At 32.5% G+C, this 23,472-nt stretch overlaps 3 protein-coding genes and 1 non-coding gene across 4 annotated transcripts; 2 read left to right on the forward strand and 2 right to left on the reverse strand.

Annotated features, from left to right (window-relative positions):
• Positions 1-4: 4 nt before the first annotated feature.
• Positions 5-3,756, reverse strand: LOC111782913 (coiled coil protein). Its single transcript, XM_023663757.2, has 7 exons — positions 3,289-3,756; positions 2,692-2,818; positions 2,232-2,544; positions 2,034-2,110; positions 1,447-1,501; positions 815-1,242; positions 5-333 (listed from the first exon to the last, which is right to left on the reverse strand). Exons 1-7 carry the CDS (start codon positions 3,558-3,560, stop codon positions 283-285), a joined length of 1,323 nt encoding a protein of 440 aa, XP_023519525.2. The 5' UTR covers positions 3,561-3,756; the 3' UTR covers positions 5-282.
• A 517-nt stretch (positions 3,757-4,273) lies between these two features.
• On the reverse strand, positions 4,274-11,808 carry LOC111783425 (ubiquitin-like modifier-activating enzyme 5). Its single transcript, XM_023664348.2, has 14 exons — positions 11,556-11,808; positions 11,122-11,190; positions 10,906-11,019; positions 10,597-10,725; positions 10,274-10,342; positions 9,792-9,944; positions 9,649-9,685; positions 8,202-8,284; positions 7,905-7,979; positions 6,911-6,985; positions 5,774-5,860; positions 5,583-5,698; positions 5,220-5,266; positions 4,274-4,657 (listed from the first exon to the last, which is right to left on the reverse strand). The coding sequence occupies exons 1-14, from the start codon at positions 11,643-11,645 to the stop codon at positions 4,521-4,523; spliced, it is 1,281 nt and encodes a 426-aa protein (XP_023520116.2). The 5' UTR covers positions 11,646-11,808; the 3' UTR covers positions 4,274-4,520.
• LOC111783746 (U6atac minor spliceosomal RNA) lies at positions 7,787-7,913 on the forward strand. Its single transcript, XR_002813427.1, has one exon. It is a non-coding gene; the product is annotated as a U6atac minor spliceosomal RNA (small nuclear RNA).
• Positions 11,809-17,897: 6,089 nt separating the features above from the next.
• Positions 17,898-19,481, forward strand: LOC111782618 (F-box protein At5g50450). Its single transcript, XM_023663400.2, has 3 exons — positions 17,898-18,202; positions 18,295-18,457; positions 18,557-19,481. The coding sequence occupies exons 1-3, from the start codon at positions 18,048-18,050 to the stop codon at positions 19,289-19,291; spliced, it is 1,053 nt and encodes a 350-aa protein (XP_023519168.2). The 5' UTR covers positions 17,898-18,047; the 3' UTR covers positions 19,292-19,481.
• The last annotated feature ends 3,991 nt before the right edge of the window (positions 19,482-23,472 follow it).

A 23,472-nucleotide genomic window follows, 5' to 3' on the forward strand; every position in this document is an offset into this window, starting at 1 on the left:
AGAGTGATCCAACAGAGCTTCATTCTAAAAGATCTTGTTCTCAAGTACCACTAAACTAATATCTTGAGGCTTTTTTTTTACCGGATACCTTGAGAAAATTGAAGGTATGTTTGCTACAAACAGATTTGAGCAAATTGCCAATACACTAATGAAGAGGTGGAATAAGTCTGCCTCTGAAGTTCCTATCAAACTCCAGCCTAATTCTATCTCCAAACCAAACTGTGACAAGCATTGTGAATGTACAAATATTCTCTAGAAGAAAAGCTTTTGAAAATTGTTTTCTTATATGCTCGCGTGATTGGCAGTGTCATCCACATCCTCCCGATCTCTTCGCTGCAAGAACAAGGATAAGTGATATGACATATAAATCAGTCTAGGAAGAAGTCCAAGTCACTCCAAGAAATAGGAACAAAAATAAAATGCACATTACAGCAATAAGTCCCTGCGCGGTACAACATATCATAGATTAATTCTATTAGCTGCAAATGTCGTCAGTAATCATTAGACCCCCCTAGGATATCTTAATATTGAAATTTTTTATGTAAACTTCAAATTTTATGACTACATGATGGTTTAAGCACTAGAAAATAGAGTGCCCAAAACATCACCTTATTGACACATATCGGAACTTCCCACTTCCTCATTGCATCATACAAGCTAGGTCCAGTTGGGAAATACATGGTAAAATAACATTTTATAACAAAAAGATACAAAGGTGACGGAAATTTGAACAGTTGAACAAAAAATGTGTTGAAACGATAGAAATAAATTGAAACATCAGAACTGCATTAAATATGATGAAAATAGAGCTCACCATCCGTTTGCTAATGTATGGCTGAATATTGACATTTGGTTCAGGTGGATTTTCAACCATCAGGAATTTTGATTTCTCCTTCTCAAATTCTTTTCTAGATTCTTTACGGCTACCAGATTGCCATACCCTACCAAAATTAGGAAGCCAATTCTCGTCACGATAGCTTTGGACAATTTCTCCTCTCTTCTCCATTTCCATCTCCAACTTTCTTTTTTCAGCCCATGCAGCTCCTACCCGTTTGGGGTTCAGTTTCTTGGACTTCGCAGATTCATTCAAGGAAGAAACGCCACCCCCAACCACTGGTCTTATTTGAACCTTAAACCCACTATCTTCATGGTTTTCAAGCCAAGGAGGCAACATCCCAGACTGAACATTTCCTCCGGAATCTCCAGAAACAATATTAGAAATCCGAGTGAGGGTCTGAAAACCTGAACAAAGATAATGAATAGAAGGAAAACACACCACCACTATACAGTTTAGAATTTAGATGAAGATATATTCAGAGTAAGGAAATCAGTATAGCATAATTTTGATAGTACAGTTCCACTATTCCTTTTCAGCAAAAATATCATTAATACATGAATCAGTTGAGTAATATTACAATGAGAATAAGATTTCATAAAATTCCCTACCCTCAGGATGGCTTTCTTCATTCAAAGTTCTTTCACTCTGATGCATCCCGGACATCTACATCAAGTAGGTTATGCATTTAATAGAAATGTCAATACAAAAAAAATTATGTATAGTATGAAAAATAAATATATAAATGTCAACTGGACTATGAAGCAAGTAAAAATTATACATCAACTATATAGATATATATACACACACATAAACCATCGTAATGTCAACTGGACTATGAAGTAGGTAAAATTATGTAACTTGTGTAGAATAAACTATGCATAACCTACTTCATAGAACATCCACCATCCATTGAAACCTTAGGCCTCGATAAATGTATTAACAAACTTGTAAATCTGACAGTTAACTACTTATCCTTGTGAGAAGAAGCAACTATTTCATAGATGCGTGAAATTGACAGGACAAAGGACCCAGAAGAGAAATTACAAAAAAAAAAAACAGTTACAGAAAGCCCCACTTGCCGCCGCCACCTCCATACCGAAACAAAATTGAAGGTTTTCTAGCACCAAAACAACGTTACTTCAAAGGAAATAGAAAACTCCACTGTTCTAGGAGAAGAGAGAATAATCAAACTTACCCCCTGACCACTAAAATGACCATTAGCAGTACACGTTCTACCACTATTCAGATGGTAATGCTTGTTGTCCTCGTTCACTGGATCACAATCATTCAGTCAATATAGCAGGAGTGTGTGACAAGTTTGTACACTATTACAGAACTTCTATGACTGATAAGAAATCAAAGACAGGAGGTTTAATATAACGGGGCAGCTTACATGGTAAATTCTTTGGGCTCCATACATGTGCACCAGAACATGAACCAGCATGCAAAGAAGAAGTGGTATTGTGTGGCAATGAGACCAAATTCGAAACATCAGAGGATCCTGAATAGGATGAATTGGATACCTGATACTCATTTGTATAACTTTGTAAAGGCAAAACACTAATTGACGAACTAGATTCAACAGAGTGGATATTATTATTCCCAAAATTATCAAATTTTCCATATTGGACTTGATTGTGGATATCATTTGCAGGTCCAAGACTGGATGAAGCAGCTACGCTTTGTACTTTGCACTTCTTCTCCCACTGGGATCAACAAAGATTGATTCAAATTAATAGCCAAGTAGAAGTAAAAATGAACTTCTAGAAATCTAAATGTGGATTGCATGATACACATGAATAATATAGTTCCAATAAATTTGATCTTTGTAAAAAGTAAAGGCTCGCGACTACCTTAGCTTCATCAGCTTCTAAAATTCTATAATTATTCAAACGTTCCATATCACCACCATACTTCCATAAGAAATGCTTCAAATTCTTCAGATGATCCGCACTGGCTAGGTGTTTAATTGCGTTGCTACTGTTACAAAATCTCAGAACATGAGATAATAAAAGTAAAACATGAAAACTGCACACCATACAATTCTTTAAATTAGCAACAGAGATATATATTCATTAAGAATAGAAGGCAAGGAACCTACCAAGTCTAGAAGTAAGCCAACAGAACTTCAAAAATCCTCCCATTTAACGTTAATTCTAAAGAACGCCATCTAGACAACGAGTAAAATACACAAGATCCTGAAGCTCTCTACAGAACTATGTACTAATTAACCCCATTAACTTCAGTCATGGTTTCCCTTCCCTTTTGTTTACATTATACCAAAGAAATTCAGTCTCCTTTTAAAGAAGAGAAAAATAACCTTACAGGAGTTCAACTGTAATGAGCATATAAGCTAGCAGAAGTTGATTCTAAAATTTCCCAGCAAACATAAATATGCATCGTAATTACTTCAATTAACAAGGAATTGAAAATAGACAGCGGATCAATACCATGCGAACGAACTATCATTCTCATCGACTTCAACATTGCAAAAGATGCACCAGAACCGATTGTGAGAAGCATACTCGGGCGTGAGGCGAAAAGGGGTGTTGAGAAAGAAGCGAACGTCGGACAGTTTGATCTCGAACCGAGATAGAAAAGCAGAAAGAGATTTTTTGTGGTTGGGAAAATACTTATGGCGCTGCCCTTGATCATGGTTTAGTTTGCAGACGAGGCAGTATTCGTATGCACTCTTCTTCTCTTTTTTCTTCATATTACGCATCGATCGTTGTTCATGTCCCGCGATGGCTACTCTGAAACGAGGATTTCAATCGGCCTCTTTGGAAGCTCGAAGTGATTCCATGGATGGGCGATAATTCGTCCGGGACTGCTAGTAAGAATCGGGTTTCGCGGGAAACCAAGGCTCCGAGACGACGATGAGGGAAGCAAGACGCCTTATTTGTGTATCTAAAGTTTTTTTTTTTCATGTGTTCAATAGAGTCAATATCAATTTTTTATTTAATAATTTTTTAGGTTTTATATTTTATTTAATAGATTTTTAATACACCTAATTTGACATTTTTACAATTTTAAAGTTTAAATACGGATAGACAAATTAAACCAAACCAACATAAATTAAAACAAAACTTGTTATGCAATTTTTTTTTTATTTCTCGTCTCTTACTATATTTGACTAGAGATCGTACTAAAACTAAAATCCAAAAAAAATAAACATTTAACTTAGTATATAAGACTTATCAACCCTTACCGAATGCGATTTGTCTCATTTAAAATATTGCTTAAAAAAAACTTAATACAAACGAGATAACTTCTACTTTTTTCATCGTCACTGTCTGCCCTATAGTCAAATCTAGAGAATATGAACTTATCACATTCTTCATTTGGTACGTTGTTATGAGCTGCTCTAATGTTCAATCTTGGGTTTTAGACGTGGGACGGATCTTTGATGGTTGTATAATTCCCAACCCAAAAAAATGCTGGAAGAAGTAAGCCTCTTAATTTGAAGAATAATATTTGTTGTCAAAAGAAAAACAAGGAGGAATCCAGTCCAGAAAATAGTTTATTTGAAGCATTAGCCCTGAAATGGAATAGCTTCTCTCTCTTTGAACTCCCTAGAGTGCTATTGTAAGCTATAATTCAGATTGGATGAACACATACAATTTGCAGAGGGGAGCAAAATGGTGATATCCAAACGAGACCGAGAGCTGAAAACATTTGGAGATCAAGAATTAAGAGCCTCAAGTTGTCTCCTCAGATCTTCAAGATCATCTGAAGAAGGGGCTGCGGATTCTGTGGGAGCCGGATGCTGCGATTCATCTGCAATTGGAAGCTCACGAACAAGACCTTCGGGAAGGGCATCTGCCAGGAAGAACAAATCGAAGTGAATATCAAATAGATTAAATATGTCCTTGCCACAGCAAAGAACCAAATTCCTGCCATAAAAAATAATCAACAAATGACGTCTAATTTCTACTAGTTGAATCTAACTTCAAGATCAATATCAAGTTGTATTACCAAGTGAAACAAAGCCTGTAACGGCCTAAACCCACCACTAGCAGATATTGTCCTCTTTGGACTTTTCCTTTCGGGCTTTCCCTCAAGATTTTTAAAACGCGTTTACTAGGGAGAGGTTTTGACACCCATATAAAGAATGCTTCGTTCTCCTCCCCAGTCGACGTGGGATCTCACAAAGCCCATACCTGATATTACTAAAGGTTTAAAATGGGTTGTCCCAAATCATTTACCAGCATAAAATATCACCAATTTTGTGCAGAATCAATCAATATCAGCAATTATTATGGTGGACATAGCAAACCATGATGAAAATGAGGAACTTGCAGGACCATATACATGATCTGGGAGGGAGGCAAAGAGAACGGAAAGAAAATTTTGAAACTACAATAAATGCATAAAAGATCACCTGAAGTGGTTGCTCCCACGATTTCAATCTCAACTTCATCAACAACACTGAAAATCAACAGTAAATAAATTAAGACACCGGAGGTGGAATCATAATAGACTCTTTAGATAATGCTAAATCTCGAATCTAAGTGTCTATAATCTGTAGGACTCTGCATCAATTCTTGATGAATTTTGGTAGCGCTGACAAGACCAAAAGGCAGAGATTTTATCTCTTCAAAGTTAAAACAAGGCTATCGATTTAAAATATCTATATCAATTTTTAACTAGAATTTCTCAACTGTATTTAATCTATGATTGAAAAGATAATCAAGTGAGGAATCAAGACTACATCATGTATAATGTTAGGAGTTAGAGCAAACACCTTATGTTCCATTCATTATCAGCATGCAGTGGGATTTCTTCAACCGTCAATGCTTCTGCTTCCATCTTTGCCTTAGCTGCAGCATCACGTGCAGGTTTTGCAATAACGTATTCCTTCTGCACCACACATATTATTAATAATCCATAGGAATTCAAAAATCGAGATTAACTGACTTAAAAAGTCGGAGTTACCTGTCTTTCCAGACAAACCACATTTGAACACTGAGGATTGGGCCTCATTTCCATGGTCGGGAAGAAGTCTTTTAGAGAATTATATCCCTGCAATGAATATAACCAGTAAGTAAAAAAGGACAAGGGAGCCAAACAGAGCACAAACATACTCGACTTATTTTGGAAACAAATCAATTTGTGCTCCTACATTTTGGAGGGTACATCAATTAAAATCTCAAACTAATAGTTGCATCAATTTAAATCCTAAACATTTAAAAATGAATCAATTTAAACCGATTTATAACTATTTTCACTTGATTGCATCTAAAATCTAACTCAAAACCACCTAAATAAAGAGTAATTTTCTCGCAAAATCCTACCAAAATAGGAAGAAAATTTATCACATAATATTACGCTTAATCCATGCATTTAAAAGTCTTTTAATTTGTGTGAAAATTATACATTATAGATTTTTAAAGTAGAATCATAACCGAGAATTCAAATTGATTCACTTACAAAGTTTAAGGTTTTAATTGATACAATGATTGGTTTGGAGTTTTTTTTTTTTTTTTTTTTTTTTTTTTTTTTTTTTTTTTTTTTTTTTTTTTTTTTTTGTGTTCAACCCAAAGTTTTGGGGAAGAAACTGCCAAAGTTTGGTTCCAGAAAATTTTAAAAGATTTTGACGCAAGGCACTGCCATTGCACGCATCATCATAAATGTGCAGTTCGTGCCTTCAACCTTTCAACTCCTTTCATCTTGTCCTTCAAATGCGAATATCATAAACTGAATACGCTGAAGGTAGACTTTTATTGAAATCTTCCCAAATTATAAGAGGAAGTTCTGTTTAGAAGGATCCTTGATTGTTTTAGATATTTTCCGCAGCTGTATCTTAAACTCTAACATGAGCTCTTTTTAGGGTAGGGAATTGATGACCAGCGGGGAACAATCAAATTCTCTTAACATTTACTGTTTGAGCTTTTCTATTTTGTTGAATCAATTCACTTCATGCTAATTAGTGTTAGAATTGTTAAGTTGCTTTCTAGTTGATCAAATGGTTGGTTAATTTTTGATTGATTGACAATGCCCATTAATATGGTCTCTGTCTTCGTAATCATGCCTTTTTAATGAATAAAGATTAGAGGAGCAAGTTATACTCACCAAGTAAGGAGAAACATGCCCAAATTTTAGCAGGAACTTGAGGGTGTTTTGCACCAATAGGCCTGCAACAACTCCCTGAATATCATTTCAAATTAGTCTATACAATTAGAAAAATATAATAAAAAAGCAAAATCATAGATGTCAATATGATACATTAGTTAGTGTTAGCCAATCTTGAATTATGTCATCATTTGTGGAACATATTTTGAAGTTCTAATAAGAGTGGTATTTAGAGTAGTGTTCTTATATACCTACTGGCAGATATTTTTGGAAGAAGAAAACAAGAATTAAGTTCTTTCTCAAAAAATACTTGACACCTTTTCAACTACTTTCAAATTTGCTGAAATTTTTTCAGAACGAAGCTGAAAAACATGAAATATTGTTTGAAAGTGCTTTTGACTTTCCAAACACACATTTGCTATGCTAACAGCGATTTTCCTATGATGGGAGCGTCTTAATAACAATTCCCAAAATATACCGTGTATTGAATAGGCAATGTGGACCTAGTAACAAAAAACGTCATTACAAAAAGGTTTATGGTTTTCTCATGGATCTAGTACAGTTTCCACCCCTGGTTCTGTATGCAAGTTAGCAACGGCACTTGTACCGAAGAAAAAAACATATTAGCAAAACAAATTATCTGATGCAAGTAACAGCAATTATTTTTTTTGTTCCCTCCATACAAATGTTGATGCCTACGGACGCAAGCAGCCAACATATTGACAGACCTAGCTAACCTTGGACTAGTTCTTAAATAATTTCCAAAACAATAATTATTTCCACATTTCCTTTTTGTTACTTATTAAATGCTAAACATGTAAACATGTTCGTTGATGGTTTTAGAACATAATTTGTATAAGAAAACCTAGGAATTCTGTGTTCGATTAAAGGAGAGATGGTGTGTATCTCCCCTGACAGGATCAGGAACAGCCTTCCGGCTTCCCTATTAACACGTGCAGTTTGGGACTTGTATCAGAAACGAGAAAATCCTTACCATTGTTGTAGGTAGAGATGCAGCACAAACCCCTTCTCGTTTGAGTGTTCGTTCATCTATGCCAGATGCTACAACCTGAACAAAGAAAATAAATGAATAAATCCTTCCACCAATGAGCAATGACATTAAAAAAGAGATGATGAGGAAGGTACACCGTCAGGTGAACCACATAAACAAAGTTATTGCAGTTAAGAAACAGCAGAACATGGGTTTTGTAGTTAATATAAGTATACAACATCTATACTAAAATTGAGAAATCTCCAAACATTCAAGATCTTGATTAGAGAGGAGGAATACCAGAGGTGGTGCACAAGCAAAACAGGCGGTTTCACCAGGAATAAGCAACTGAATATGACCAGAGACAGCATCCTCGGAAACACCTAAACAAAGCTCCAATTTGCGAAGTCTTAGCAATATATGTGCAAAGAAATATCTTAACAAATCTCCAATTTGTAAATAATTAGTGCTAACGCGCAAAGTAATTATTTCTTTTCATAGGTTTTAAGTTATAAGTTTACTTCTTGAGGACTCTAAAATTTAAAATGTATCTAATAAGTCACAAACTCAAATTTGTGTCTAATAGGATTTTGAACATTTAAAGTGTGTCTAATAAGCTCCTAAACTCTCGAAAGCTTGTAACTAAAGGTTTCTAAACCATTAAACATATTAGAAACTCACAGACATTTGACTCAAAATTAAAATGTCATGCACCTATTAGACAGAAATTGTCAAAGGACTAAACTTACAATTTAATATTCTTTTTATCTTTTCGTATAAAATATGAGTATGATTTTGTTAATCTAAGAATGGTTGCCCGCATGCCCTACTTAGATTTGAACTAAGAAGCTAGCATAAAATATGCTTTCAAAATATCACTAGGCTAGTCAAAATAACAGTAGCTGTGATTGTAAGTTCACATTTATCACCTTTATAATAACTTTATAAATTTATTTAAAAAATCAAAGTAGAACTATTCCTAAGAGCGGATTATTTTAACAAGGAGTTTGAAAATCATCCTGCCCATGGTATCAGGCATTAGCACTTGTCACGCATACACATTCAAATCATTCTGAGACCTTTTCCAGTCGTAACTTAAAACCCATATCTACGTTGAGATGCTTCCCAGACCTTTTCCAGTAGTAACTTAAATCATTCTCATCCATGAAGTAAAATTTTTGTTGATGTGTCAATAAAAATTATATCGATAACATTGACATGCAAGAATATATTTTTTTTCTTCAATATGTCAGTGAAATGTCAAGAAAACTTAGACATGTCATTGTGACAACCACCAATAATATTAATATAAACTAATAATGATGATTAACAAATTAATTCAAACAATTTTATCAATTCTTGAGATTTCCATGTTTTCCTCAAATATCTGTGGAGACATTTAATCAATGATTTCATAAATTTGAGTGTTGTGCATCTAAATTTCTATTGACATCAATTTACAATTCCTAGTACTTATCCAATACATCAAAATTAAGATTTTAGGTGTTCTAACTCACTTGTGTGTGTTATGTAGTCAGTTAGTGAAAATATAACTATGCCACATGCATCTGTCCGTAATTTGGCAGTTTCAAGCTAACTTTATTGATTTTTTTTCATCTTTTCAATTTTTTATTTTTTATGAAAGCTAACTCTATTGAAATCTATCTAAATAAATGCATAAAGGGAGGACTACGTATAAAAATTCGATCTTAGGCGAATGGTCTAAATAAGAATATTTCTTGCTTACCGGATTCCATCCATGTCTGATTTAGCTCATTGCAAGCCTGTCTATCAAATTTTAAATATTAACGTCAAAGTACAACAACGTACATAGTCTTATATAGCCATATATACAAAAAAAAAAAAAAAGTAGACACTGAAGAAACTTGCCTGATTAACAGCCATCCTTGCTTCATAGTTATCAACACAACTTAAGACAAGATCCACTCCACTGCCTTCTTTAGTAGGGGAGAATGATTTGTTTCTCAAACTTGACATGAAAGTTTCAAAACCTTGTACAGTTGTGATGTTCAGCGTATAGCTCTGTGAACAAAATGAACCCATCAGAATGAGGAATAAAAGAACAAAATGAAACAGATATTTTGCATAGTTTAATGTTGTGATTTATAGTGAGAATGAAGAGTAAATTAAATGTTCCAAAGCTATATTCTTTCTTAGAACTATTCTTAGTGATAGCATGAATATTATAGAAAATTATACATAATATTAGGAAAAAAAAACATAAAAGTTCCATTCATTTTGCGTCAAGTACAAAGAAAATTCGTTTTTATGCACAAACTATTACTGGTCATCTGTGGTTATTATTCATCAACAAAGGTGCAAGTAATAGACCAGTAGTATAAAAGGCTAACCTCAAGTACAACATCGGGGTTTATATCTGCAAGAGTCTGCACTGCAGCATCAGTTTTTGTCATACCAACCTGAAAATATATTGGGAAGGTAAACTAGTGAACAAACAAGCAACTTTACATTCAGCTGCCTTATATGTGGGTACAAACTTAGAACTAAAAGACCTTCCAGAACATGAAGAGTGTAGCAACCTGAAAATGTAAACTTACAGCCAGGCATACAACTAAATGCAGGAAGGGATCAAAATTAAGAGCAAGCACATCCAATTCTTAAACCACACAAGACCCCCAGGTAAGAAAGGAGGACGAAATACTGAAATGATTACCTGCTCGGGACGAAAGAAGAGTCTATTCATGTTAGCTAGCTCCACTTTATCGTAATCATATAGCAACAAGCGACCTATTCCACACCTTGTCAACATCTCAGCTGCAACACTTCCAACACCTCCAATTCCCTGTGGATGAAGAATGAAATGACATAAAAATTCATTATAAAAATTAAACAACAAAATGTCTGAAAGTTGAAAACCACAGTGAAAACATATCATATGAGGGGAAGACATATAACCATGTATGTCAACTTCTCAAATTGAAACTCTAGAACACACATAAAGAAAGAGGAGATGAGTACATACAACTATGGCAACTGAAAACTCCCGTATTCTTTCATAGTTTTCTACAATGCCCATCCTCTGAAGAGCCATAAGCCTACTGTAAGGGTTGCTATCTACCACCTCAGCACTCATGTCCTGCCACCATTTCATTGATGCATGTGTTCATAAATATAATCATAAGCTTCAATTAAAAAGCAACGGAAGAAATCAACATATGACAGGGCATAGAACAGACACCTTAACTTTTGATCGCCGTACTGGTCCTGACTTCGAAAGATTTGTGAGACGCTCTAAATGCAATTGAAGCTGGATTGGACATAGCCAGAGAGCAATTGAATTCAGTGTTAGAATAATCAAACACTCAACACATTTACAAACTATCTTCACTAACGTAATCTCCTTTACATTATGAAAGAGGAACGTTCTCAGTTCTCCATAGTGAAAGATACACTTGAATATTCATGCAAAACAAAACCATACATGCAGGATTCGCGGGTAAATTAAAAGGACGTAAAACAGGTTCAACCACACGCAGAAAGAATTCGACAATGAAATGATTCAGTTCAAAAAAAAAAAAAAAATCCAGCCAGAACATAGGCACAATTGTTCAGGAAGTCAATTCCGAACTAAATGATCAAAAGAAATGATGCAGAACTGAAAAGCAGAAGTACCTTATCAACCGGTCCCCGATGGGACGGATCGGTTAGCGACTGCTTCAGGGATTCGAGATCGTTCCACATCTCTTCCAATTCCACCTCCATTTCTGCTCCCACTCTCGCTCTCTCTGACGGAGCTCCAATTGACTCTATACAAAAATCCTCCAAAGTCAAAGAAATTCAACGAAATTCTCAAGATTAAGATGGTATCCTCTTAAATTAGATTTACCGTTTATTTTATTTATGACAATCAGCCATACATAAACAATGCGCTCAAAGATATCGGCGTGCTGCCCAGATCGCCTTTCTGTTCAGAATTGTTGGGCCGCAATTAGGCCCAATAAGAAATTTATGGGCCTTCTTTAGAACCATCCCGTAGTGTCCAGTGGGCTTCTGTTGGGGTTTTTTCATTACTGCCCAATTTTGTATATTTATAAAAAAAAAATCCCAACAAATTCTATTTTATGCATTAAAAATAATTAACAAAATGAGTTATTTTAATAAAACCATTTTTTAATTTCTCATCACATTTATCTCATTTTAAATTTTCATTGGTCGTTTTTTTTTTTTTTTACTATTTAAATATTTTTAAAGTTGAATGATGTTAAAATAACAATTTTTGCATACATAAATATTATAATCAAGATACTTTTTATTTTAAAATTTCCATTCAAAATTTTAATGCAAAATTTATAATTTATGACCAAATATTTTAATTAATTTTATTACACGATAAATACTATATAATAAAATTAGATAGTGAAATAACATTTTTAGATATGTGACATAAATGTAAATGGTGGAATGAATAATGGATGTAACATAAATATTGCCTTTTATTCTCAAGCACACACATCTTTCATTCTTATCTTAAATTCATTCATGCTCTGTGGACCAAATAAAAAAGGAATAAAGTACCGTTGATGGTTTTTCCAGCACGCAACAGAAATTTTAAATAATAAAATAGAAAATATTAATTAAAAATTAAAAATTAAAAAAATGACGTTAATAATAGAATGACTCAGAAAAACTTAAAAGAAATGAATGTTAGCAACGTACTAGTAAGCTCTCATGGCTCAGAAGTTTGGGCTCACCCTTATAATGTTCTAGGCTACTGTGTAGATCTCAAAGTTCCAATTGATTCCTCATCGATTGTCTACCTGTGTAATCTCTAGTCCCTTTTCGAGACTAATTTACGGTGTCACAGTATCGGCCTTAACCTGTTACTATACTCAATAGACATGTTCATACTAAAGCACCTACCCACGTAGTCCCTAATTTCTTCCAAGATCGATTTACGAAGTCGCAGCGTCAACATTTAATCATATCTACACTTAGTTGGGGCTCTCAACACCTACCCGTGTAATCCCTAGTCCAACAACGACTGATCTACAAGTTAGCCTATTTCTACACTCGATAATAAAGGTCCATGTTGAGATATATTATTTATGGAATATATCTTAGATATTATATCTTACTATTCTTTCCTTTATGATTTGATTTATAGCATATTTTATTTTATTCTAAATATTTAATTAATTTATATTTTGTTTGTCAGTAAGTATTAGTTGCTCGCTTATATCCTATTTAAAAGATATCAATATCAATGAGAATATACACCTTCCCAATTCTATTTCTATCTCATTCTTAACTGTCCAAGATTTCATATCTTGAACTAACTACTTCAAGAGCCTCTAATTATTTCAAGAACCAGTCTAACTCAGAGCATGGACCATATTATCAGTAAGGTGCAGTTTTTTTTTAAGTGGCTCAATCATAGAAAACAATTCCATGATTCTTATTAGATTGTGGAGATATTCTTCATTCTTAGATACGAAGGGTAAATAACCTGACCATGTCACAGGAATACAGATGTCAGAATCTGTATATAGGTGGAGTTTTAAAAGGGCGAACCGAATGTTCCCTCACGACGCGCCAACTTTCGGTGGTGAATTTTGGGCATTATCTGGGTGCAGCCACAGCCCACCACTCCGCATTGGATTCCCTCCACCAAACCATATCCTTAGCCTTCCATTTTTCATACTATATATTATTTTAATATTTGGTTGAATTCCATTTTAATCATATCTCATTTAGCCTCTAGGACCATAGATGATATGATATGGGCAGTGTGACTAAATTTAATATTAAACGAACCCAAGGTGAAGACTCCAACCTAAAACACGTCGACTTTTCTAACGTTTTCTTATTAATCTTTATTTGTGACTTCCAGCTTAGCTTTCGTATCTATGCACAGCCTTTAAATGAACGCTTTGACTTACTCTTAGTCAATTTAATTTCATAGACAATTAAAAAAAAAAAATCATTACATATTAAATTTATACCATCTAGATTTCTAAAAACTGTTTTTAAATAAATATATTTAATAATTATTTTCTTTTTATTTAAAAAAAAAATCTTAATTATTGGCACTGCATACTCAAATATCAAACCTCTACAAGTCACAACACATCACAAACATTAAATATTCTTAAATTTCTATAATAATTTTAAAAGTAGGATACTGTTGGGTGGGTTGACTAGACCAAAAAATGTCAATTCAAAACAAACCCATTTCAATTTTTATGGTTTGAGTTGGATAGTCCAGATTAATCCGAATGATCTTACACATTCAAACACGAACATCAAATATTTAATATTTATATTTATTAAATAATATCCACAATTCAAACACCGAAGAAGTAGCTCAATTCCTTTTTCTAAACTTCTTTCAGATCTCGTATCATGTCATATAAATTCACTATAACAATTTTTAATCAGAGTCAAACATAAAAGGTATAATAAAATTTTGTTAAAACTCGAGCTTTGACGAGTCAAATTTATAACCACACAAATATACAATAAACAAAGATAACAAAAAATAAATGATAATCATCGTTATGTTCATACTTTTCTTGCTTAAAAAATGAGAAAATAATAATAAATAAATACGTTTTTGTGCAAAATTTTCAATAGCTTGCACTTGTAGAGAACAGTGTTTGATTTAAACATCTAATCCGAAAAAGGAAAAAAAAGGTGATCAAATCATGGTTGGCTGCTGCTTTTTCTATTCTACACCCAAAACTATATGATTGATATATAAATATATATAATATAATCTATCGTACATATGTCACATTTAGTATTTTAATTATCGAATTCATTATGTCGATTTATCAAAAAAATTAAAATTTATATGATACGTGTTGGTGTGTAAATTTGATTGAGTAAATATTGGTTTGTAACCGCCCAAACCCATCGCTAATATCGTCGTCAGCTTCACGGTTGTTAAAACTCGTTTGTTAGGGAGAGGTACTGATCGGGCCAGTGGTTTGTAACAGCCCAAACTCACTGCTAGCAGATATTGTACGTTTTGACCTGTTACGTATCACCGTTAGCCTCACGGTTTTTAAAATTCATCTACTGAGGAAAGGTTTCCACACCATTATAAGGAATACTAAGAAAGGTTTTGAAAATGTTTGCTGTGGGGTGGTGAAAGTTTTCTATTTATAATCATTTACGGAAATATGGTAAATTACAAATAATATGGAAATAACTCTAAATGAAAGAATAATAAATGAATACAATATATTTACCTTTAATAAAAGGTCAAATATGATAAGCTGTAATAAAAGGAGAGATATTTGTCTGGTAATAAACGGTCAACTATCCTTAACAGTTTTCCACACTTTTATAAGGTTTTTAAAATGTTCGGTGTCTAGCTCTGATATCATTAACAGTCTAGCTCACTACTATCAGATATCGTCCGCTTTGACCTATTACGCATGACCATCAGAAAGAAACTTCATTACGTGAATGAATTTTTGACTAGTACGGAATGAATGAGATCATGCATGAGTGTGGTATGGAGTCTGATGCCCTTTAGCAATATTACATCAAAGTAGTATATGGCTCGATATTATTAGTTGCATATCTTTAATGATCGACTCATTAAAAGGAAACTTCATTACGTGAAAAATGATTACATTGCTCGTACAATTAAAATTAGTGTACGAAGTTAAAACGTCGAAAGCTATAGATAATCATCCGAGGTTTTTGGCTCGGTGTCGAGCTCTCAGGTCGGTCGAGGCTTTTCATATAATAACAACATGATGTAATATATATAAATGTTTTTAATTATTGACGGTGATAAGATATGGCGTTGATGTTGATGTCATATAGTTGAATATATGTAGTGGAATATTACCTAAAGATAGCTGAAGACGGAACCCACAAAAAAATAAATTACATTAAATTAAATTAATTAACACGCAACAATAAACTGAGATTATAAATTATTATTATTTTAATAAATCTGTTTTTTTTTTTTTTTTGGTATGGAAAATTATTAAGGGGATGGGATGAGCCACCAACTCCCACATATTTTTTCAAGAGCCTTATCCAATCCATATAGAAAAATAATTAAATAAATAAATAAATAAAATTGGAATTTGTTTGATATATCACTGTCCATAAACGAGAGCTCTAAAATTCCAATCATTCATTTGTTTGGATAAAAATAAGTATCGAAGTCGAAGTTTATCTGATTAGCTTTAAATGGGAAAATAATGTCCCAAATATCTCTCTTATTTGCTACGTTTTGTTACACGTCACATAATCTAACAGTTCAAACTCATACACGTCATATAATTTAACTGTTCAAACCTACCATTAGTAGATATTGTATGTTTTAGTCTGTTATTTATTACTGTCAGTCTCACAATTTTAATAAGAAATGTTTTGTTCCCATTTTCAACTGATGTGAGATCTCACAATTCACCTCTCTTAAAGGTCCAACGTTCTCACTGGTACACTGTCTGATGTCGGGCTCTGATAACAGCTCATGCCCATCACTACTAGATATTATTCGTTTTACCCCGCAACGTACCTCCATTAATCTCACAATTTTAAAATGTGTTTGTTACGGAGAGGTTTCCATGCCCTTATAAGAAATGTTTCGTTTTCCCTCTCCAACTCACTTGGGATCTCATAGATACCACCTGGGATGACCGTAATTATATTGTATATGACCTAGACTGGACTCTATTCTGATTTTTTCTTTATAATTTTTTTATTATCATTTACATTCTAATATATTTTTTTTAATACAACAACAGTGAAATTAAAAGTACATATTAATTACAGTTGAGTTGAAGTTTATGATATGTTTTTTTTCGACCATTTTCTTTTAGTACAATCTTTATTGTATAATTTTGACTGAGTGGAGTGATATGATTATCCCTTTAGCTTTTATTTTGAATGGATAAGTTCATTTCAAAGATATTTGTAAATGTCATTTTGTATTATTTATAAATATTACATCCTCGATTAAAATAGTCTATAACTGATTTAGTATAAGTTTTGGGTTTAACAGGACGGTAGAAATTTATCCAGTAACCTCAATCGCATCTTAACTTGTCTTATATACTTCTTGTTGCACTTATGTTGACGTCTTACTTGCATTTTGATCCTATCTATGACCCAGACTCAAAAATTTTATCTTTGCATATTTCGTCTCATTCTTTTCAAGGAACTTATTCTACTGGCGATGAAAGACAGTGACAAAAATCTCAAAATATTAAAATAAAAAAGTTTACCTAACGTTTGAAAAAAAATCAAAATTATCGACCTTTTTTATCGAGAAAATGTAATTTATTTATATTTAATTAAAATAAGCTCAATTTTATTTTTTGGGTCACTACCAAAATCAATAAGCCAAGGGAAGTTCACGTGTATCATGACATGTCCTTTCCTTCGAATAGAGATCAGTTTTTGTTTAGAATTTATTTTTATTTTTATTATATAATAAATATTTGCATGTATGTTTCTTGACATTTAAACTTGTTGTTTAATAATTTAATTTTCTTCTCGAATTAATTAATTAATTTAGTGTTATATTTGTAATATAATAAAATAGAGCCACAAACAACTTTATTATTAACCAATATTACTATGTTAAACTCGAAAATAATAAAAAATAATAATAATAATTTTGGAAAAGAAAAATAAACAAAAAAGATTATGTTTTATTTTAAAATAAAATGAAAATAGTAAATGGCTGAGTAACTTGCAAGTTTGAGTTTTTTTTTTTTTTCTTTTTTTCTTTTTTAGGAATTGAAAAAAGGAGGTTGAGTTTTACACTTTTACTCGGTCAAATTAGATATAAATCATATTATTACCGTCTTATTAAGTCGGATTAAATTAATTAATTAATTAATTAATTAAAGGTATGTATTTTATTTTGTTTAATTTCTTAATTTGACTGACCCGAACCGTGGGACCCATCCAAATCTGTCTCGACCCTTCCCCGCCGTTGCTGGGCGCTTAGAGATATAAATTGAACGCACTCGATTCGTTTTGCCGTCACTACATCCATTGCTCCAACAACGATCCAATTCTGGCTCCAATTCATCCTCCATTAACGGACCTCCATTTTTGCAGTCCTTCCATGGCGGTGTCGATTTGAAGGTGAAGGCTACAACGAGGACCACTCTATTACATTACGGAATGGTGTGCAATAAAAGGAGGAGAACTTCGACAAGCACCGACGCCGGGATTTCTGATCTCTTCGACGGTTTGCCGGACGATCTTGTGGTCGTCGTCCTTGGTAAACTTAGCGCCGCGGCTTCTTCTCCTTCCGATATCGTCAACGTTATGAGAACGTAAGAATCGCCGTGTGATTCGCCTAATTTGTGGTTTGTTTAATCTAATTTTCGTTTTGATGTTTATGTGAAATTTTGTTGGCGATTTATAGATGTAAGAGATTTAATCGATTGGCTCTGCATCCGTTTGTGTTGAAGAAAGCTGGACCGAAAGTATTTGAAATTCAAACCATAAATTGGTCCGAATCAACTCATCGATTTCTGAAATTGTGCGTTTCTGCCGGCAACGTTGAAGCCTGCTATACTCTTGGAATGGTTCGTGTAATTGTTTGATTTCGTCTCTGCAATTTCAAACTGAGTTGATTTTTGGATCTTAATTCGGTTGTGTTTCGTTTTGTTGTTTCATTTTTGCAGATCGAGTTTTATTGTTTGAAGAACAGAGGAAGTGGAGCTTCGTTAATGGCGAAGGCAGCGATTAAATCTCATCCGTTGGCGCTTTACTCCCTCGCCATCGTACAATTTAACGGAAGCGGTGGCTCAAAGAGCGACAAGAATCTCCGTGCCGGTGTGGCTTTGTGTGGACGTGCCGCTTATCTCGGTCATATCGACGCGCTTCGTGAACTAGGCCACTGCCTTCAAGACGGTTACGGCGTCGCGCAAAACGCATCCGAGGGACGTCGTCTCTTAATCGAAGCCAACGCGCGTGAGCTCGCGTCCATAACAAACTCCTCCCTCCTCCGTCTTCACTGCTGCGGCGACCGCCCTCCCGCGACGGATTCCAGCGAATCGCTTCTCAGTGACTTCGGCTGCAAATTTCCGGCGCCAGAGACTCATCCGGCGAATCAGTTTTTAAGAGATTGGTTCGCATCGGGCCGTGGATTTATCGCTGAAGGACTGAGACTCTGCTCAAACAGTGGCTGTGGAAGGCCAGAGACTCGGCTCCATGAATTCCGGCGATGCTCGGTTTGTGGTAATGTAAACTATTGCTCGCGAGGATGCCAAGCTCTGGACTGGAAACTGCGGCACAAAACGGAATGTGCGCCGTTCGATCGGTGGCTGATTGAGGACGACGATCTGGAAGCGGACGACGACGGCGACGTAAATAGAATAGAGCAGCTTGGAGACGGCGAGGACGTGGAATCTGAATAATATTTGACGATTAAAAGCAAAGCTTAGTTCTGTTGCAGAATATCAAGTTATCCTTTTAAGGTTCTATTTATTTTATTTTTTTTACCCTCCTCTGTATAGCTACAGTTATTCTTCTTATTTTTTAAAATTTTCTATCTACTTTAATATTTAGAACTTTAAATTAATAAAAATATAACTTTCAACCCTTCAATATTACACTTAAATTTTAGAAAATCTTAGTATTTTATTTTTAAAATATTAAAAAAATACTTTTAAATCTTTTTTAAAATTTTAAAAATACTCTTACTTTTAAAAAAAAAAAACATTCTTTTTTTTTTTATTTAAAAATATAATTTATATTAGATGAAAATAATTTATTTTTACTTCATGAATATATTTTTATCAGAATTTCCTGGATTTCAACCTATGGCTCAACCATTATTTTATTCAATCTTTTTTTTATTATCATGATTTTAGATAAAATAAATATAGTTTTTATTTATTTATTTAATTTATGTTATTTTGAGTTTTAATACAGTCTTCCATGGTCAATATATTAAAATCGAAGTGAACCAGTATTTAAAATACTGTAACTAATAAAATATTAGTTCCATGTTCGTAGTTTCAGTGTAACATGTAGCCAAAACATTGTTGGCAGACACTACAAATAATCGATTTTGTTTTTTACAATAAAATAAAACTTTAAATGATTGTGTTTTTTTATAATAAAATAATAAACTTCAAATAATACTTTAAATGTCACATTTTTTATTTTAATCATTTTAAAGCTTCCAACTTTAATCATAACTATGCCCTTAAACGACTAAACAAAACAAAAAAAAAAAAAATTATTACATTTTTCATACTACTTTCTTAGGTATGGTTTGTTTTAAAAACAAATATTTAAAACATAATTTTTTTTGGTAACATTTTTGTCCTATCACGAAATTGATGATAAATTTTTTTTAATTTTAGCGTTGGTTAATTGAATCTACAGTTAACATGTTGTGTTAGTTTGATAAACTAACTTCTTGGGTTTCAGAACTAGAAGATTCTGGTGCACGAGCCATAGGACGTGAGACGTGCAATAGATATAGTTTTTTTTTTTTTTTTAATATTAAAATAACTTTTAAAAGTATGGAAATAAATAAATAAAAATAAAGTAGAAATAAAATGACGAGAAAGAGAGGAAGTATTTAGCAATTGCAACGGCCCATTTTGAAATGGGCCGACTTAGAACAGGCCCAATACACCAATGGATCTGGGCCAACACTTTATTTTGGGCTATTTGATTTTATCCAAATTGACAAAGAAAAGGCCATTTCCGTCCGAAAATTATACTAAATTGTTTACTATATTTGCAAATCTACCCCCTCAGAAAACAAATTTGCAAACATGGTACAAAAGTTTATTTATTTATTTTTGTGCCCATCAAAACATTTTAATTTAATTGTTATTATTATTTTCCTTACATATAAAAACGGTAAAAAAAAATTGATAGTGGTTTAAACCGTTTTACATAATTAATTTGCATATTAATAATAGACGTTAGTCAACAATAAATGCACGTTTTTTTTATGAGACTATTCAACTTTACATATATTTTATTTAGATATAGCTTTAAAATATGCCATATTTGCAACTGTTTTAATCTCATCCCAAATTTGTAATTATTTTAAATCAAATTGCAACCAAACTTTTTTTTAATATTCCAAAGACAAATATAATTAAAAACCCGAAACAAAGAAAAAAATTGGATTTTATTTTAAAAAATTAGATTTATATTTAATAAATTTGGAGAGTTTTGTATGTGAGATTGCACATCAGTTAGAGAGAGAAACGAATCAAAGTGTGGAAAACCTCTTTATACTAAACACATTTATAAGGATATAGGCCAAAGTAGATAATATCTACTAGTGGTGAGCTTGAACTGTTATAAATGATATCAAAGCCAACTTGCATGCAGAAACATTCTTTTATATGAGTGGAAACCTCTCTCTAATAAATAAGTCTGTATAATTAATTAATTTAAAATTAACGGAATCTAAAACTAAATTTATTTAAAAATGGAAAGGGTAAAAAGTAAATAAATGTAGAATTTAATCCTTATTGGGAAGGTGGTGAGAAGTGGTAAATTAGAATCATGGCTTCCAGATCTGAATAATCAATAAATCTAACAACTTTGTCCTATTTATATTAGTGGAAAACCACAAACAAATTAAAAAATTCCAATTAATTAAAAAATAATAATGATAATAATAAATAAATTCCAGATTCTAAAATGAAAAAAAAAAAAAAAAATGGAGAATGTTGGCATTGTTTGACTTATTATCGGTCAAAATTTTTGACTAAATATAATTGAAATTATTTGAAAATTTAAAATTTGGAAACCTTCCAAGTTGGCACATTATTGTTTTAAATAAAGTTTAATTACCAGAAATAAACCTTAATCAAATTATATTTAAAAGCTAAATTTTTAGTGAAAATTTAATTAATTATCTATACAATATTTGATTTTAAAACGTTTAAATGGGACTTTTATGCTATTAAAATGGATCTTAAATTATAAAATTTATTTACGAGTAACCGTAAATTTAACAATTTCAAAATCACTCTTCAAATATATGTGCTCATGTACTAGTTTTTGCACGCGCACACATATCAATGAACGAGTAGCAACAACTCAAATTTTTTGTGGGTAGAACATATCTGGAAGTGGTTTTTGTGTTAGGAATCGCAACTTTTCACAATGGTATGATATTATCTAATTTAAACATAAAATCTAAAAAATGCATCATTAAATCGAAATAATATCTCTTACTTATAAACTCATGATATTAGCACGACTCATCCTGAGCCGGATTTGGTTTGGATGTCGAAGACAAAGGGGAATGGCACTCGGCGCCGCACTGTCAAGCCGTGGCAGACTGCGTGAATGTTGGCTTGTCTGGTCGGGACTATGTCAACAATTTGGATTCTTCTAGACCCACTCATTTTTTTTCTTCAAATCTTTATATTATTATTAATTCTTTATTTTTTTTGTACTATTTTTATTTTCTCCACTTTAATTCCAAAATTGTACTTCTATCAAATTATGTACTTGTAATTAACATTATTAAATATATATAATATTTATAATATTATTGTCTTATTTAGTTAAATTACAAAAAAAAAAAAAAAAAAAAAAAATTATATTCTAAAAACTAAAATATTATCCATAATAGAAATGGTAACTTGAAATGAAATGTGTGCGGCGATGATCTCGAACAATACGACGATGATCGGATATAATTTTAAAATATTTATGAAAGGTTAATTAACATATTAAAATTAAATACTTACCAAACAATAAAGCCATAAAATTCCACAAATTGAAGAGGTAGGATTGGAATTGAAAAGGTACCATTCAATTTGGATGAGGTAGAATCAATTCCACTTTTTTTAAATTCTGTGCCAAAAAAAAAATATTTTCTCTGTCATATTATTAGTTGACTCATAAATTACCATAGAGATAAAATTTATTTATCCATAATTTATTTGTATTAGCTTTATTCGATATATTTTTTATATTTTAAACTATTTTTTTAAAATTAATTAGGTGACTAATTGTTTTAAAAATAAAAAAATTCATAGAGATTTTAAACTGAAATTATTAGTTTTTAACTCCAGATAAATATTTAAAAAAAATATGGGAATAAAATAAAAGAAAATATGAGAGATTAATTCAACAAAAGTAGGCGATTATTATATATTTTGAGACGGGTCAAAATCGGGCGGCGCGGGACACCGAGACCAAGAAAAAGTGTCAGACCCGACCCCACGGTCGGGTTTCAAAAGAACAGAACCGGACCGAGCCGCACGATTGCCCAAACTAACCTCCTGAAAATTCAAATCTTGAAAGTCGACATTCCACGCCAATCAAGGCCAAATTGTAATTTTCAACGAATAAATTAAATATCATATATATAAATGATTTTTTTTGGGGGGTAATTCAGGGAATAATAATAATAAAATTAAAAAAAAAAACCTAAAATTAAAATATGTTTAACAGTTGTTATTACAGAAGCCGGCTTGTAGTGTTTGGAGAATTTAAGTCGGAGTGGGACCCACTTGAGCTTCTCCAATATTCACAGCACAGACATTTTATATTTATTCCAAAAATAATAATAATAATAATAATAATAAAATAATAAATAAATAAA

The sequence above is a fragment of the Cucurbita pepo genome, chromosome 20 (genome assembly GCF_057944985.1).
Source record: "Cucurbita pepo subsp. pepo isolate OVF chromosome 20, ASM5794498v1, whole genome shotgun sequence".
Lineage (NCBI taxonomy): Eukaryota > Viridiplantae > Streptophyta > Magnoliopsida > Cucurbitales > Cucurbitaceae > Cucurbita > Cucurbita pepo.